Genomic DNA, 15,791 nt, shown 5'->3' with positions numbered 1-15,791 from the left:
ATAAGCACACCAAGAAATCGTACACGAGGCCAAGTCACGGGAGGTCATTCGCCTCTCGTCGAGTGAAAGTCCGCTACGACGGCCGCATTTGTGGCGACGTACGGATACCGTGGTTATTTCTAACGCTATAAGACTGAAATAAAATAACGTAAAAGTTGAGGGATAAAAGGACAGAAGTCGACGAAGTGGTAAAAAATATACGATATTATTTCGCTTGTAGTCGAATTTTATTGTACCCTCTTTTCTACGTACATAGGTATATGTATGCAATCTGATTGGCATAGATTGAACTAATTAGGTCTGCTCTCTTGGCTGGTTACTGACCTCTGCGAACATATACGAAGATATTGATCGCAAGCGAAGTCAATTTATTTTATTATTACTCTATATTGATGATTACCGACCTTATAATTGTTGAGTTTGAGGTGATTACACGGTTCAGCAGTATGCCCTCACATAAACTGTAAAACTTTGTTATTTATATAATTGAATGTGTTATTTGCATTATCGTAGGTACTTAATTAGATGAAGTTAATAATTACCAATTTTCAATTTTAATGCTAATAAAAATAATGTATAAAAATATATATATATAAAATAAATATTAAATAAATATAAGTATTTCTGTAATATTTAATATTACTTTTCTCTATTTCTCTTGTACTATAAATAAAGAAAATACGAAGTAAAAATATTTTAGTACAGTTTCGTATACTGTTTTTTTTTCTCAAACAATGTCAAAACTGTTTTATGTTCAGCGAAACGTATCTTAAGTACTTTCAATGAAAAAAACGTGAATTATTGGTGAAAGATAGTAAAAAAATATTATATACGAATCTAATTATTATAGAAGAAAGCTATAGTAATTATATGGACGTTACTATGGACCGGATGAAAAAATCGAAAGTCTACCAGTAAAATATCCATTCAACGTTATATTTTTCATTACAAAGTGATGTTGGAGCAAACAAAATGATGTGGTTTAAAAGTATCAAATGACGTATTGTATACGAAAGATCATGAGTAAAATTATTAGTTTCATTTTTCAACACTAAAGAAAGCAACAGTAGGCGATTGTATTTTTATATTAAAGTTTAGAAACACTTAATGTTATGTAAGATTGTCATTGTTAAATGTGAAATTTGAAAATAAAATATATTGATAATATAAGTTACTATATTTACAAGCTTCGCCACTCCACAATTGAACCTCCTACAGGATAATCCTTGAAGATTGACCCTTGTGACTTCGTTTCTACAGATGTGCCTTCGAATATAAAGAACCTTTGACTAGCGATTGACCCTCGTACTGCACGCTTGAATTCATGGCCTTTTAGAAATGGACCCTGGCTTCGATCAAACGATTAAATTATACCATAGAATTCTTGACTTTCTCATGGTCCATCAGTCTTATTGATCACAGTATCTTGAACAATCTGAAAGAAAGTTGCCCTGATAAGGGCAGATTGTATGCAGAAAAATATACCAATAAATATTGCCCTGAAAAAGGCCATTCGTTCATACTTTATTGATTTGCCCTGAAAAGGGCAGATTGGTTTTCGTTTGCCCTGAGAAGGGCAGTTTTCAGGCAGAACTAAATAGCTTATCCTCCATTGTGAAAAATGTACGGGCCCTGAAAAGGGCCCTAGGGAAAAGGAAATAGGAAAAGGGAATAAACTGCTGGATCGAAGGATAAAGGATGAAAATTTTGTTATTCTTCTCGGTTAAAATTACAGAATTTTGATGGAGTCGTCGTTGATGAATCCGAAACTTGAGTTGAAGGGGATCTGGTTGTGTTGAAGTGGTTGAAGGACTAAAGGATAGTAGAAAAAAAATTACATGTTATTTCGACGGCTCTGTTTGTTGTCGCACACTGGAAGACTCGCTCTCATACTCATAAACGCTCTTTCTCTCTTTATTTTTTTGGGTTTTGGCTTTATTCGTCAAAATCGACGAAAAAGACAAATGATTTTTTTTATGTTTGTTATTCAGCTTGATAATTTTCTGTGGCTGTTTTGGTTGCGCGGGCGTCAGATAACAAGAAAACCCCTGGAGCTTCTTTATATATGTTCGCCGGGGTTCGGCATCATCCGTTGCGCCGCCACTCTCGCCGTGTGCTTCCATCCTCGGGGGATACGCGCATCTTTTTCGACTTTTATTATTACTTTTTGTATTCACTTTGCACAAGTCCTCGCTACCAAGTGCCAATATCCGCATCCTCGCACTTGTTAAGCTTCATCCGAGCAAAATTCTTCGGCCGCATGAGGCTTGACTTTCTTCTCATCGATCCTAATCCTTTCGGCGACATTTCTTTTCTTTTATCTTCTCGTTCCTTGATATGCCAATTGTCAAATAGTGCTCGTTCCAATACCATACTTTGAACCACGTGCCTATCTCTTTACAATAACAAATTCCTCGCTATATACATATAATCCATATATGTGTTTATATCTTCTTACAATTTGTTAAAGCGCATCCTCCCGGCTTTGGGCAACGGCTGGCCAACGATCAAATCACAGTTTATTGGCCGCCAAACACGCACGCATACATGAAATACATACATTCATCGCTCGCTAACTTTCTCGCTCACATTAAAATGTAAAAACAAACGTAAAAATGCTTCGATCGGTGGAGACGGTTTTTTACTCGTTTCTCATTTACATAATATATAATTTATGTATATGTATATAATATATCATATATATGTAGTCCCCGCGTCGGTGGTTAAACAACCTCGCGGCATAGAAAAACTCTTTAACAAAGAAATCGTCTGCTTACACGCGCGAGAAGTGTTATCCGCGGACGTGAGGACTCGAGCAATTTTGACGACGCACTTTTTTCTCGCTCTCTCATACAGACAACAATCGCACATATCTCCACTCTCTATAATGTAATCAGTGCATTCCGCCAGTGGGCGGACGATAAATCCTTACAAATGTGTTTTTTTTTTATTTTATTCGGTCGCTCGGTCATCCGCAACTACAATTCTCAAGCAATCGTACAATCTTTTTTGTTCCTTTCATGACAAAAACTGCAAAAATCTTCCGCGTTGCCGAACGACTTGGATCTGTGCGTAGACACTTTCTGCTGGCTTTTGATTATTAGGTCTGCGCGACTCTTTCCTTTCCTCTTTAAAGACTAAGTTCAAAGGAGGGAGAAAGACGTTGAAGAACTTCCATCGATACTGTCATTACAGTTTTAATTTGTATTGCCCGCCGGGGCGACTAATTGTCTCTTTTCATCATTTCGCAGAGACGATTCGCGGAAATTTACAAAAAACAATCGCGCTTTCTATGTACACGTGTATTCTATAGTCCGGTTTATTTCTGTAATATGGTCGCCCTGACGCGCGTTTAGCGACACGCTTTCTTCCTCCTTGTTTGGAATTCGCTTGTGTCATCATCTTAACGGCTACAGTCTTACGAGCTAATTACGCGCGTACATATTCATTTTCATTTCTTTGTTCTTACGTAGAATTTTTTTATTCATTCGACGCTTTGTGTATATGTTGTATGTATGGTGTGTGTGTTTCTTGCGAAGCTGCGCGAAGACGCAATCTTTTTCTTATTGGGTTCAGTAATACGATGGATCTTAGCTTTCCCGCGTTTAAAAAATAAAAACAATTTTTTTTTTGTAATTTTTTTCTCTTTTTTTCACATGTATAATCTTCTTTTTTGTATCTTCTTAAAATTAACAATGAACGAATTTTACTTAGTCGCAACGCCGAATGGAAATATGAGACAGCAATTTGAAAACAAACGTAAACAAGAGATCTTGGAGTATTGATTATATGTCTTTCGATGCGACGAACGGCTATCTTTTCACTTTGTACGTTGTAGTATCACATAAAATGCAGATCGACTGGGAGCTGTTTCAAAAGTCCGAAGAATCGAAGCGGCCCAGGCCAGTCGCCCTCGCCTTATTTTCTTAAATTCTTTTCTTACCAACTAAGTGTGAATTTGTGATTATAATTGTATAATGTGTGAGTGTGTATGTGTATACGTGTGTGTAGGGATGCGTGAGTATCGTTTTGACGTGACGTATTGACTTAACTCTTAAAAATTACTCGCTCCTCGGAGGTGTTTTTTTTCTTACAATTTAAACGTTTACAATGTAACATACTTTTTTCTGGTTTACCGTAGTAGTACATATACAATACAATGCGTGTGTCTTTATTAATTTCCGAGTGTCGTTTATCTATATACATATGGTCGAATATGTAATTATCTCGTTTAGTAAGATCATTACAATTTTTATCTTGATTTGCTCGCCTGGGCATTGGTGAGATACTAGATTAAAAAATTAGTAGTACCTTTAAGTCAATAATCACAGCTAATTTCATTGATAAACTCCCTTTGCTTTCGTATTAAACCCATTTTCTAGGCTTTTACACGTGACTATTTTATCGGTCTCGAATATCATATTGAATATTGTTTGCTCGTTATCGAGAGCTGTTTTTTAAAAGATTGTGTATGACTCTACGCGTCTGTCGTCTCGTCGGTAAAAGGAACACAAAAATCTGCAATATAAAAAAAAAAAAAAAAAACAAAAACGAAAAAAAAACGTATATAAGAATGAAGCAGAGGAACTTGAAAATAAAAAACGATAACGAGCCTTTTTCGTCCCGGAATCAAGCGAATAGTACATATGCTGGTTGATAAAAAGAAATTCTACCTCAAGATTAAAAGTAAATGCTACTCGATACATATATGTATATATACGATTTTTCATCCTCGCGCGATTCATTGAAAGACGTACTACTTGTTTATTATCATATAATACCATTTGCAACTCACACACACTCGCTCACACGCACACATTTGTTTAGTCGTCCGACTCGAGAACTATACGGTAATGAAACAATGTAAACTAGTTATATTTATATTTCTTTCGAATTTGTTTTCGATGTGAATGCACCAACAAAAAATACGTAATTTGCATTTAATTTTATCTTTTCTTTCAATAACCAAAAAAAAGAAACGAATTTGTTATATTCAAATTAAGGCACAAGTTAAATTAACTTAAACGTTTTTCGAGTCGGAAGAGTGGTTACACTTTCTCTCTCGACTTACATATGTATTAATACGAAGAAATTTTACTTTGCAATTCTAAAGGTTGTTCTTGCTAGAAGCAATCCTTCTTTCGTGTGCAAACTCAATCTTACTTTCACGTCTCTACAAAACAGATTAAGACATTTTATTTTATTTAATTTTTTTGTTTATAAAGTACACCACTTATATGTGTGTAAAATAAATCAAAATTTTTTTTTTATGTATCATCATTTTCTTTTGTTTTAATGTATTGTCATCGTGATTCTCCCACGCGTGAGAAATTCACTTGTTTCGTCATAGAAGATTGAATTTGCGCCATTTTTATTTGTAAAAACAGTAAAATTACTAACGAATACATTGAATACTCGCGCGCTTTTCCTTTTCGGGATACAATAAACATCGATCGCTTTGCAATATCGCGTGCAAAAAAAAGGATAAACATAAAAATACTCTTGTTGAACCTTAAACGAATAATAAAAAAAAACCAAAGAGAGAGAGATGAAACGATAGTATAGCAGTAGTACTAGTTACAGTAGTATTGCGCGAGGAAGGGGAAACGAGAAAGAAAAGCGTATATTGTTTATAATATATATGTGGCGAGCTTTTAAAAAGTTCCGCCACAGCATTAAGAGAGTTCATTTTGGGCAACACACACTTGTATAATATTCGTATATAAACTTTACGAATATAGTAGGGTGCGAACTTCTCTTTTTTGTTTTCCTTCCTCTTCTTCTCGTCATGTCCCTCGTCTCTCCTACAAGGCAATCATCACACATCTTTGTTGTCGCACTGGTCTTGTTGCCGAAGAATGTTGGCCGTTATGCATCGCGGAGAAAACAAAGATCCCCGAAGAGACACGCACTTTACGCAGCTTCTCCTTGTGTCTTCTGTGTATGTAGGTTGTGTTGTCTGTGTGTGTGTGTGCATGTGTGTTCTATCGATGGCCCGTAGTAGTTAATAGGGCAGCAGCAAAGCTGAGCTTGCTATTATAGATGGTGGTGGTAGTTATGGATCAGGCCTGAGCATTGATAATTTTGCTGAAGTGCTGGGTGATGTTACATGGCAGCATCATCATTCGGTCGGACTGCTGGCCGCACGTATTTGTCCGCATTATGCCAGTCCAATGACGCGGCGGCTTCGGCAATGTCGCCGGCGACGGCGGTTCCGAGAACTTGGCCCCCGCGTAGAAATTACTCGTTGGGCTGCCCCTAAAACAACAACAGACGAAGTCATAAGAATTTGATGAGTTATTTTCAGCAGCAAATATTTTGAAATGTTGCTCTTTAACAGCTTATATTGTAGCGTTAGTCACTTTATCGCCGAGAAAACACAACGCTCTTTGATTGCTTCGTGTGTGCGCGTAAAATGTCAACATACGCCGCAACGCCGAGGTATAAAACACTAGGCAAAACACTTGTGAACATCGATAATGTTTGATTAAAAAGAAAAATATTGAACGTCAGCCGTTGAGATGTAACGTCACTTTTACGACAAAAATGCAAGTGGTTTTTTCATAAAAAATGTTCTAGTTGATGCTGCTCAGATAACGAAAAACGTGGTAAACTATAATCATCCGTGTCATTTTTCCCATACTATAATAAATCATAAATATAAACTTGAGGCGATTATCTCATTACCCTGTATTATTACGTGATTGTCAATTTAACAAGCAAGAGCTCATACGGTTCGTATGAAAAAATCAATGACATTCGTAGCATTACACAACTGCGAGAAAGCGTAGTATAACCGAGAGAACGCGTCGGGACACGCACAAAAGAAGCTTTATACTAGACCCCTACCTGGAACTATCGTGGCGCAGGGGTGAGGATCGTGGCATCGGCTGCGTGCTTTTGTTGCTTGGGCTGCAGCTTTGCCTGTTAGCGGCTGGGCTTTGCTTCTTGGTGATCGGGGTCGATGGCTGCTGTACGGCGACATGAGCCACAGACAGCGACGTCGTCGTCACGTCTTTGCTCGCCACTGCTGACGAAGCGAAGTGAGTAACGGATTTACGCTGATGTGGAGTCCACTTTTTGCCGTTGGGCGAGCCCTGACGTTCGATCTTGTTCTTCTTGGGCGTTGAGTTCGTCATCGCTCACTTGACCTGGTGAGCTGTCTGCAATACACAAAGAATAACCCGAAAGCGAGGCCTTTAGAAACTGACGCTACTCAATACACGAATACACTTTTGTGGCTCATATGTGCTCGAGCGAGACTGTGAGAACGAACGTTTGGAGGGGAGAAGAAGGGGGGCATACTAGAGCGGATGTGGCTTCTCTCTTTGTATGTTTGTGTGTATGTGATCGATCCAGGGGGCAAAGAGAAAATTTAGCGCATTCACGCTATGAAAAACAACAGCGCAATTGTTTCGGAATATATCATAATAGACGGCACAATGACGTCAAATATCTTTACGTCAAAGTTTAAGAAGAAATAACTTCATCATTCAATCGTATGAAATTGATAAAAAAATGAATAAACACCTTAGTAGGTTACATGTTCACTGCACTCTTCTCGTTATCCCTTGAACGAAGAAACCTACTCTGCGCAATGAATAATTACACAACAAATGTCGCAGAGATCGAAAAAAGATACGAAAAGTCCTGAAAGTAAGACAATCTTATAACCCCTCCGCTGCAGCAGCGCCCGCGCTCTCTCTCTCTCTCTCTCTCTTTCTCTTGTACTCTAAAACTTTCCAATCGACTACAGTTATATCGACATCAATATTGGTCGCGTATGCTTAGCATGAAAAAGTGAACGTCGGCTCTCTTGCTGTGGAGACGACTTATACCCGACTAAAGTTATTAACAGCTAGCTATAGCACACTGAGCAATGAAGAGGGTGATTATTTTACTGATCATGAAATTTCTTCTACTAAAGATCCCATTTTAGGAATTGTAGATAAGTAGCAGTTTTTCCGAAATACCTAACATTTCTTTTTCCTTAATTTCGTTGTCACCTGTCAAGTTTACCCATCACCAATGAGGATAATGCTTAGCGTGATAACTACTTAAACAGGTTTAAAACTTCGAAATAACGATCAATATTTGACACATATGTTTCTAATCAACTTTCATTTATGGAAAATGCAAACTCAATAGACAAATGGAAGGAAAAAATAGTATTTCACTGAAAATACGCTATAACTCCTCTCTCTATCTCGTAAACAAAAACACACTCCTGCATGATATCCCCACTTCTACTGACGTCGCACGTACACATGCGCAAAATGATAGTATATTACTGCGCAATAATGTCTATAGCTTACTTGCGAATAAGCCTCCGTGAAACGGTTGAAAAATAATGCCAACGCTATCTGCGCTTAAAGCAAATATCTTGCCAAACTCTGTTCCTCCTCGTGTTCAACTGCTGCTTTTGCTTCATCCGGTGACCTTCGCCGGCCACCGTATCTCCTGCCAAGATGGCTCCTCGCTCTTCGAGATAAATCAACAATAATAAAACAAGCCACTGAACTTCCTTTCGTTGTAGAGAACGTCGGCTCAGTTCTTTTTCTCTTTCGCACACTCTCGCTCCCTCTCTCTATTCCAGTCTTAAACTGCACACTTTATTTCTCTATTGTGTCTTTTCCTTTGTCTACGCAAAACGCCGACGCCTCTTCCGCGCACACACACCTTACACCTATACCGTTCGTGTCTCTGCAACTACTGACCAGAGATCCTACTGACAGCGATACTTATAACAACGATGGGCAGTTCGGTCAGATCCCCGCACGATAAGCATTTACTCACTTGGCCTAAGCCACAGTACAGCCAATGGGCGGGCCATATTTTTGCACGTGATATTGTATTTTCGATAGACTTTCTTTGAATTTAGCTAACATGATTATTATTTTACCGATAAATTATACGTAATGAGGGTTAAATAATTTTTACAAACGTTTGGTAAAGAGAATTCTTATAATTTCGTTGTAAATGTCTAAATAACGATTAATCTTCGGTAACGATCGGAAAAGTAGGTCTGTTCGGATTGGCTCTGGCCTACAGCCAATAAGATTACTTGCAGTGCTTCTCGCTGACATTTAATCTTTAGAAGGCCGGTTTTCAAGCGGTATACCGCCCTCAAAAAACGGAAATAACAGATATCTTATATCGTTGATTGATCATAGGGAAAGTGTCAATGGAAGGTAGCGTCAATATATTAATTCTTCGGCCCTCTAAAGATTAACGGACCGATGTTACGATTCATACATTTGAATAAACCACATTGGACACAGCGAATATTGACCGTCAGTGAAATCATTTGGTTTAATGGGTAACATTGACAGTCACTTTTGTAATGCTGACACGCTTACGGAATGAGACGAATGAAGATTCAGCGGGGAATCGACGAAAATCGACCCCTGAAAACACGCGTAAGCTTTGTGCCCGACAAATAAATTTTTAATGATCACTTTTCAATTGCATAATTAGAAGATTTCTACATTTTTTTTTCATCAGGCATATTTTGTTAACTGTAAAACAGCCGAGGCCTCAGTAATACTTACCATTCTATATCTTTACCTTGACTCTTAGTATGGACTAATTAATTTGATTTTCACATTCTTTATGAAAACACGTTTATTTAAAAAAAAAAAGTTTCGGAAATTTTATTTAGTTATAATTAATTTCAAAATTATTTTTTGATTGTACAAACAGTTTCTGCATTTATGAAAGTATATCTGAGAATGTTTTCAAGTCATTCAAATGAATTGCTATGAAATAATACAGTTATAAATATAATTTGCGAAAACTGTGAAATGAACAATTTAAGGGAAATCTATGCGGAGAAAGCAAGGGTTTATTGATACTTAAAATGAACACCGATAAAAGATAATAGGTATTCAACCGAAATGGTTTAGATGCCCTCCTGTAAATAATGCTTTCTCTTTTCTCCTCGCTCTTAAGGTGATGGGGAAATTGCCCTACGACACCTTTAATTGTGCTCTTTTCCTCGTGCTAATAAATTATATTTCTTGTTTTCAAATTCGTGTATTTCGTTTTCATTCATTAACTCAATCAACTTGGATATTTTCCCGCATGCTACCATTTTACCATTAAACAATATACAATAATTCCGAATTCAATCTAACATAATTCATGCCTGTAATTAATTGTTTGCAACTTCATTCGACTAATATGCACAGAAAAACCTAAATTAATATGTAATAATAAATATTTTACACTTGTGATATATATTAAAAGAAATCGATATATCGATATGAATGTATCGTAGACTGAATCGTTACAAAAATTATGAGATTATATTTAATATATTTAGATCAATCACGTAAACTTTTACTTGAAGGTGAAGCAGCTTGTACAATGTACATGCAGCTGCGAGCATGTGCAAGTATCGAATGAAAAGCTTTAATAATTCAGATTCTTGTAATTATTGCTTATATGGGTAATTCTCACAAACTTCGAATTTTATTATAAAACAAAACAAATTTTGTTATATTTTGAGTACATGTCTGAAATTTTAAGTCTACATTCCTTTAGCTGTTAGAATATAAAATCGAACATAGTGCAACATTTTAAAGCAACGCACTACACGTTATTAACGTTTTTTTAATTTTATTACGATTTTCAACTTATTTTCGAAGAATAAGTTAGTAAATTATGTGAAATAGTAAATAAAAAAACCAGTGAAGCTAAACTTTCGAGAGTTTTTATTTGGTCGAGGAGACATTAAATTGTTTAAACTGCTATAACTCTTTTTGTAATTAAGTTACCGGTTCTATACGGACATGAAACATAATTGCAAATTTTATAACGTAAAAGTAACATTTTGTAAATTGGAAAAATATTAATTAGAAACCGAGATATACTTTAATTAACAAACCTTCGTAATGTAGTTCTTCTTATATTTGTTTAAATCGTTATTTTTTGTCTTCTAAAAAAGTTATAGAAACAGTTAATCAATCAAACTTTATTCTACGAGAAAAAATTCTCGTTTTTTATTCTACGAGAAATCTGTCGTTACTTCTAATTGCAAATATATCGTTAGAAGCAAAGATATTGCAATTTAACAAATAAACAACAACAAAAAACGCAACGTTGCGGAGAAATTAATTATTGAAACCCCTGTTATCTTTTTCCTAATTAAGATGTAACTGCGATTAAGTTACCAAAGGATTTGAAATTTATAAGGCGAATCCATTGCTTCTTGGCCGATATGAAAATAACAATTAGAACCTGAGATGTGGCAAAATTATTAGTGCTAGAATGACATACGGCTATGTCGAAAATCATGACAACGGATAGCGTTATTTAAGATAGGCGGTCCCCGACTATCATTCCCTACTGTAGTTTATTCATTGTATTTTTGCTTTTAAATAATATTTTAATAATCCGATAAAAATCTACATACGTTTGATTAAATTCGGAATTATTGTATATTGTTTAATTGTAAAATGATAGCGTGCCGGGAAATATCCAAGCTGATTAAGTCAACGAATAATAACAAAATGGACGAATTTGAAAACAAGAAATATAATTTATTAGCACGAGGAAAAGAGCACAAGAATAGGTGTCGTAGGGCAATTTCCCCGCTACCTTAAGAGCGAGGAGAAAATGAGAAATCATTATTTATAGGAGACATCCAAACCTTTTAGGTTGAATACCTGTCGGTGTCCATTTAGGTGTTAATGAATTCGCAGTTTCTCCGCCTACTTTTTCGGTTGAGTTCCCTGTAATGGTTCATTTTACAGCCTTCGCAGGTCATTATTATAATCGTATTGTTTCATAGCAATTCATCGAAATGACTTGAAAACATTCTCAGGTATACTATTATAAATATGAAATCTGTTGACACGATTAAAAAATAAATTTGAATTTAATTATTAATGAAAAAATTCCTGAAACAATTTGTTTTAAACGTAGCTTTAAAACGTTGCACCACGTTGGGTTTTATATTCTAACAGCTGAAGGAACATATATACTAAAATTTTTGAATGTGTGATCAAAATATAAAAAAAATTTTTTTCTATAATAAATTCCGAAGTTTGTGATAATTGCCCATATAAAACAAACTTAGTACTACACTAATTGTAGGTAGAAATAAGAATTCCTATTTGAAATAACGTAAAAACACATAGTGCACATCGTACGCATGTAGCAGAAGCTAGTAGTTTAATGGTATATTAAAATGTAAAATTATAACAAACTTTCTCCTCTTTTAATAATAAAATATAAAATATAGGACTGCTAAGTTACTGTTTACTATTTTTTAAACATGAATAGAGTCTGAAGGAGTAGAATTTAGACCCTATTTGCTGGATCACAACCGATAAAATAACAATACCTTCTTTTCATTTATCACAATTCTTTTATTGAATTTTACAGATTATGTTGTATGTATTTTTTATGAATGCAACTTACAACTTCCAGATTTTACATTGCACTATACACTATATACTTCAATTGGAAATTTTATATATTTATATCAATGATACTTTTAAGATATATTATGGACATTAAATATTCATTACAATTTTAACTTACCATTTTTTATATAAACAAAAATAATACTATATATTAAACTGTTATATTAAATCAAAATTTGTAAGGATATTGTTGGATACATTGCGCTTCCCGTTCAGTCGAGTGTGTCACGCATAAGAGTGAATACTAGAATAAACCTAAATCTAACTAATACAAGTGTTGGTATTTATTAACCATACAAAATTTTTATTCTGTTCCTAATATGCTAAGAAAAATTTATCTGAAATATCATGAAAGTTTTAATTACACAAGAAAATAGGAAAACACCATAAGTTATTATTTAACGTGTTATACACTATGACAGTAAAAAAAACTAATTTCAAATGTTAAAAATATTTTTTGTCATTGTTCTACTGAAAAAATATAACCATGAATATTAGTTTGAATTAAGCGTTTATTATACTTAAATATTTTTCATTTTAATTTAAAACTTATAACACTCATTTGCTCATATAATACATTTGTCAACCTACAACATTAAGTAACAATTTTATCCTTTCTAAAAAGTTCATTTAAAAAATATTCAAAATTCATTGTACGATTTACACTTACTTTGCTTATATTAGTATTGAGTGAATCGCATCATATTCTATAGGAATTTAAAGCAGTTTGAATATTTTACATTAACTTTACAATTATCACGACTCCTGTTCCAGGAACAAGTTAGGGTAAAACCTCAATGCTTCTATTGAATCATCTCTACAGGCCTTTCCATATTTCTCTGTCATGAGAAGCCTTTCACAGGCCAAAATCACAGAAATTCCCGCTGATTGTGCTAATTCCGTAGCTGTAATTGACCCTCTGTCCTTTATCTATAACAAGAATTAGAACAATTAGCTTACTTCTCAGACTGATTCTTTTCTTTTCAAATAAATTGTATATACCAATTGTGACACGGCTTCAGCAACTTCATAATCACTATGAACTCTTGCTTGTAAAACCATAACTCCACTGTCAAAAGTCCTTAGAATTAGAGGTAGATTCAATGGTGCCAGTTGTCTGCAAGCATTCAGCAAATCTTCAGGAGAAACTAATTCTAAACCTCTAGCTCTGTTCACTCGACAATAAGCATCAGTCAATGCCATCATTCCACCAACTTCCTAAGTGGAAATTAGAAATATTATTGCTGTCTCACAAAGAAATTTTATTAAATAATACATTCTGTAATATTTACCTTGATAGGCTCTTCTAATACTTCAGCTATCTGTCGAGCGAGCTGTTTAAAATATTCATTTTCAGTTTTGTAGGCATCCCTGGTTACAGGATCGTCGATACCCAAGCTCATCAAATATGACTTGAATCGAACAGTCTCATCCTCTGTGATATCTCCTTGTCGTTCCTGTAATATTCTCACATTACAACAGCTAACAGAGTTTCAATGAGCTTTATCGTTCAAACAATCACCCTTATTTTTGCAGATATTGTCTTAGATATTGTAACCATATCCTTAGCCATGACCATGAGCTTTTTCAAATCTTGAAATGCAATAGTTATACTTTCATCTGTGGCTTTTTGTTGCTCCTGTATACTTCTTTCGATTCCTATAATACCAGTTCTAGGTTTTATTTGAGGTAGTACTTTTGTATTAGAGCTCCCCTGCTATAATTACAAAATTTTATATCATAAGGTATTCAAGTTTGCCTGTTAGTATAATAATGACATTTTACTAACCACACTTATAGAATTTGTGACTATTGAAATGTTTAAAGGTATTATCTCCCAAAGTCTTTTAGTAACTGTATCAGATAGGTGTATAACAAAATTAGGATCTAATCCTTCTTTAAATGACAGCTTTACATGATTATGATAGCTATGATCAATTGGTCCAGTAAGTTTATCTATGAAAAAAAACATAATTTTATTATTTTACTACAAAAATTATAATATTAATTAGACAAATTTAATATTTTTATTAGCAAAATGTCTTTTACAACTTACCACTGGGTGGCTCAGTCAAATGTAAAACTACTTTCTTGCTACGAGTAAAAAACAAAGCTCCTGGATTTTCCTCTTCAAAAAATATAATTAAACTTAGTCTTAAGGCAAATGTGAGATTATCTTGCGTTTTGTAAATTATTCTATGGCTAGTCAGCGTTACCTCTCCACCCTCAAAAGGACTCTATTGAAAATAAGTTAACTTTGAATAATAATTTTATCACATTTCATAGTGAGAATTTGAAAATGTAGTCAAAATTAGCAGAATCAATATATTAATTTGTTTACATAGCACATTAAAACGATGCAATATTATGATTAAAATGTTAAAATAATTGTTGGCGTTTTGAGCCTTTAACTTTGAGACTAAGCCTTCATATTTATAATTTTAGCTAACACTTAATTATGGCCTCAATAGCATTTTTTGAATAAAATATATTAATTTTAATACATAAATCAATTGAAAGTATTGATATAGGTTATGTTTAGCTTGTTTATTTTTTGAAATTAACAAACCTTGGTGTCCCCATCATAGAGTCTGATGCCTCGGTCGCGTCTGACGTGAAGTTCATTGGGTGACAATTGATGTTCCGTATACTCGAACCTGTTCATTTTACAGCTCCGACTGTAAGAAGAACACCGAGGAAGCGGTGGATGCGAACAATTAGCCCGTCATTCTCGACATATTGATACTGTACTACGCCTAGCAAAAGGAATCTGATTTACCGGCAAATGTAATTAAATCATATTCATTGTACATACTATACATAACATACATATATATTCATTGTAGGAAATAAATTTAAATCCAATGACAGTTGAAAAGACATTTAAATTATTATATTTACATTGTAAAATGAATTCTTTTGTTATTTATTTTTGAAAATATTCCAAAGGCAACTGAAATTTTCCTTATAGTCATCATGACCACAAAGCAAATAGCCACCAAGGAGAGAAAGTTGAGATGAGTAAGCTAGAGAAGGAAGACAAACAAATAACAATGTTTCGTATAACATCGAAGCTTCTAACGGAAAATATTTGCACATAGTCTTCGCCTTGCCGTCCATTTATCCGTTTAATAAACCCAAGTTAAGAGTATAATATTGCTACCCTATATAAATGTATAAATATATTTTCCGTAGCGTGCAAATTACAAAAGGAAAAATTTCAACAATCATAAACTAAAATTACATTGTCATCAGCACGTTTATAGAGGGTAATGCAAGAATGAAGTTTTACGATCTTTGAACTAATTTATTATGATATGCGCAAAGCTTCTAAATAACAATTATCTTTTTATATCAAAT

General features: G+C 34.4%; 2 protein-coding genes across 3 annotated transcripts; both read right to left on the bottom strand.

Annotated features, from left to right (window-relative positions):
• Positions 1 to 475: 475 nt before the first annotated feature.
• LOC131666568 (proline-rich nuclear receptor coactivator 2-like) lies at positions 476 to 8,716 on the bottom strand. Its single transcript, XM_058939352.1, has 3 exons — positions 8,316 to 8,716; positions 6,850 to 7,163; positions 476 to 6,258 (listed from the first exon to the last, which is right to left on the bottom strand). Exons 2-3 carry the CDS (start codon positions 7,137 to 7,139, stop codon positions 6,063 to 6,065), a joined length of 486 nt encoding a protein of 161 aa, XP_058795335.1. The 5' UTR covers positions 7,140 to 7,163; positions 8,316 to 8,716; the 3' UTR covers positions 476 to 6,062.
• A 3,674-nt stretch (positions 8,717 to 12,390) lies between these two features.
• LOC131666541 (vacuolar protein-sorting-associated protein 36) lies at positions 12,391 to 15,160 on the bottom strand. 2 transcript variants are annotated; one of them, XR_009302105.1, is made up of 8 exons: positions 15,001 to 15,160; positions 14,488 to 14,668; positions 14,221 to 14,387; positions 13,954 to 14,148; positions 13,724 to 13,888; positions 13,434 to 13,649; positions 13,102 to 13,361; positions 12,391 to 13,018 (listed from the first exon to the last, which is right to left on the bottom strand). XR_009302105.1 is itself a non-coding variant. In XM_058939312.1 (7 exons), exons 1-7 carry the CDS (start codon positions 15,094 to 15,096, stop codon positions 13,188 to 13,190), a joined length of 1,194 nt encoding a protein of 397 aa, XP_058795295.1. In that variant the 5' UTR covers positions 15,097 to 15,160; the 3' UTR covers positions 12,391 to 13,187. The 2 variants fall into 2 exon arrangements, 1 of the variants encoding a protein (XP_058795295.1); XM_058939312.1 differs by having other exon boundaries at positions 12,391 to 13,361.
• Between the last annotated feature and the right edge of the window lie 631 nt (positions 15,161 to 15,791).

This window comes from Phymastichus coffea, unplaced genomic scaffold, assembly GCF_024137745.1.
Source record: "Phymastichus coffea isolate CEN01 unplaced genomic scaffold, Cenicafe_Pcof_1.1 PCOF00059, whole genome shotgun sequence".
NCBI classification, from domain to species: Eukaryota; Metazoa; Arthropoda; class Insecta; order Hymenoptera; family Eulophidae; genus Phymastichus; species Phymastichus coffea.
Note: the sequence above shows the minus strand (reverse complement) of the source record. Positions and strands in the feature narration are given on the sequence as shown.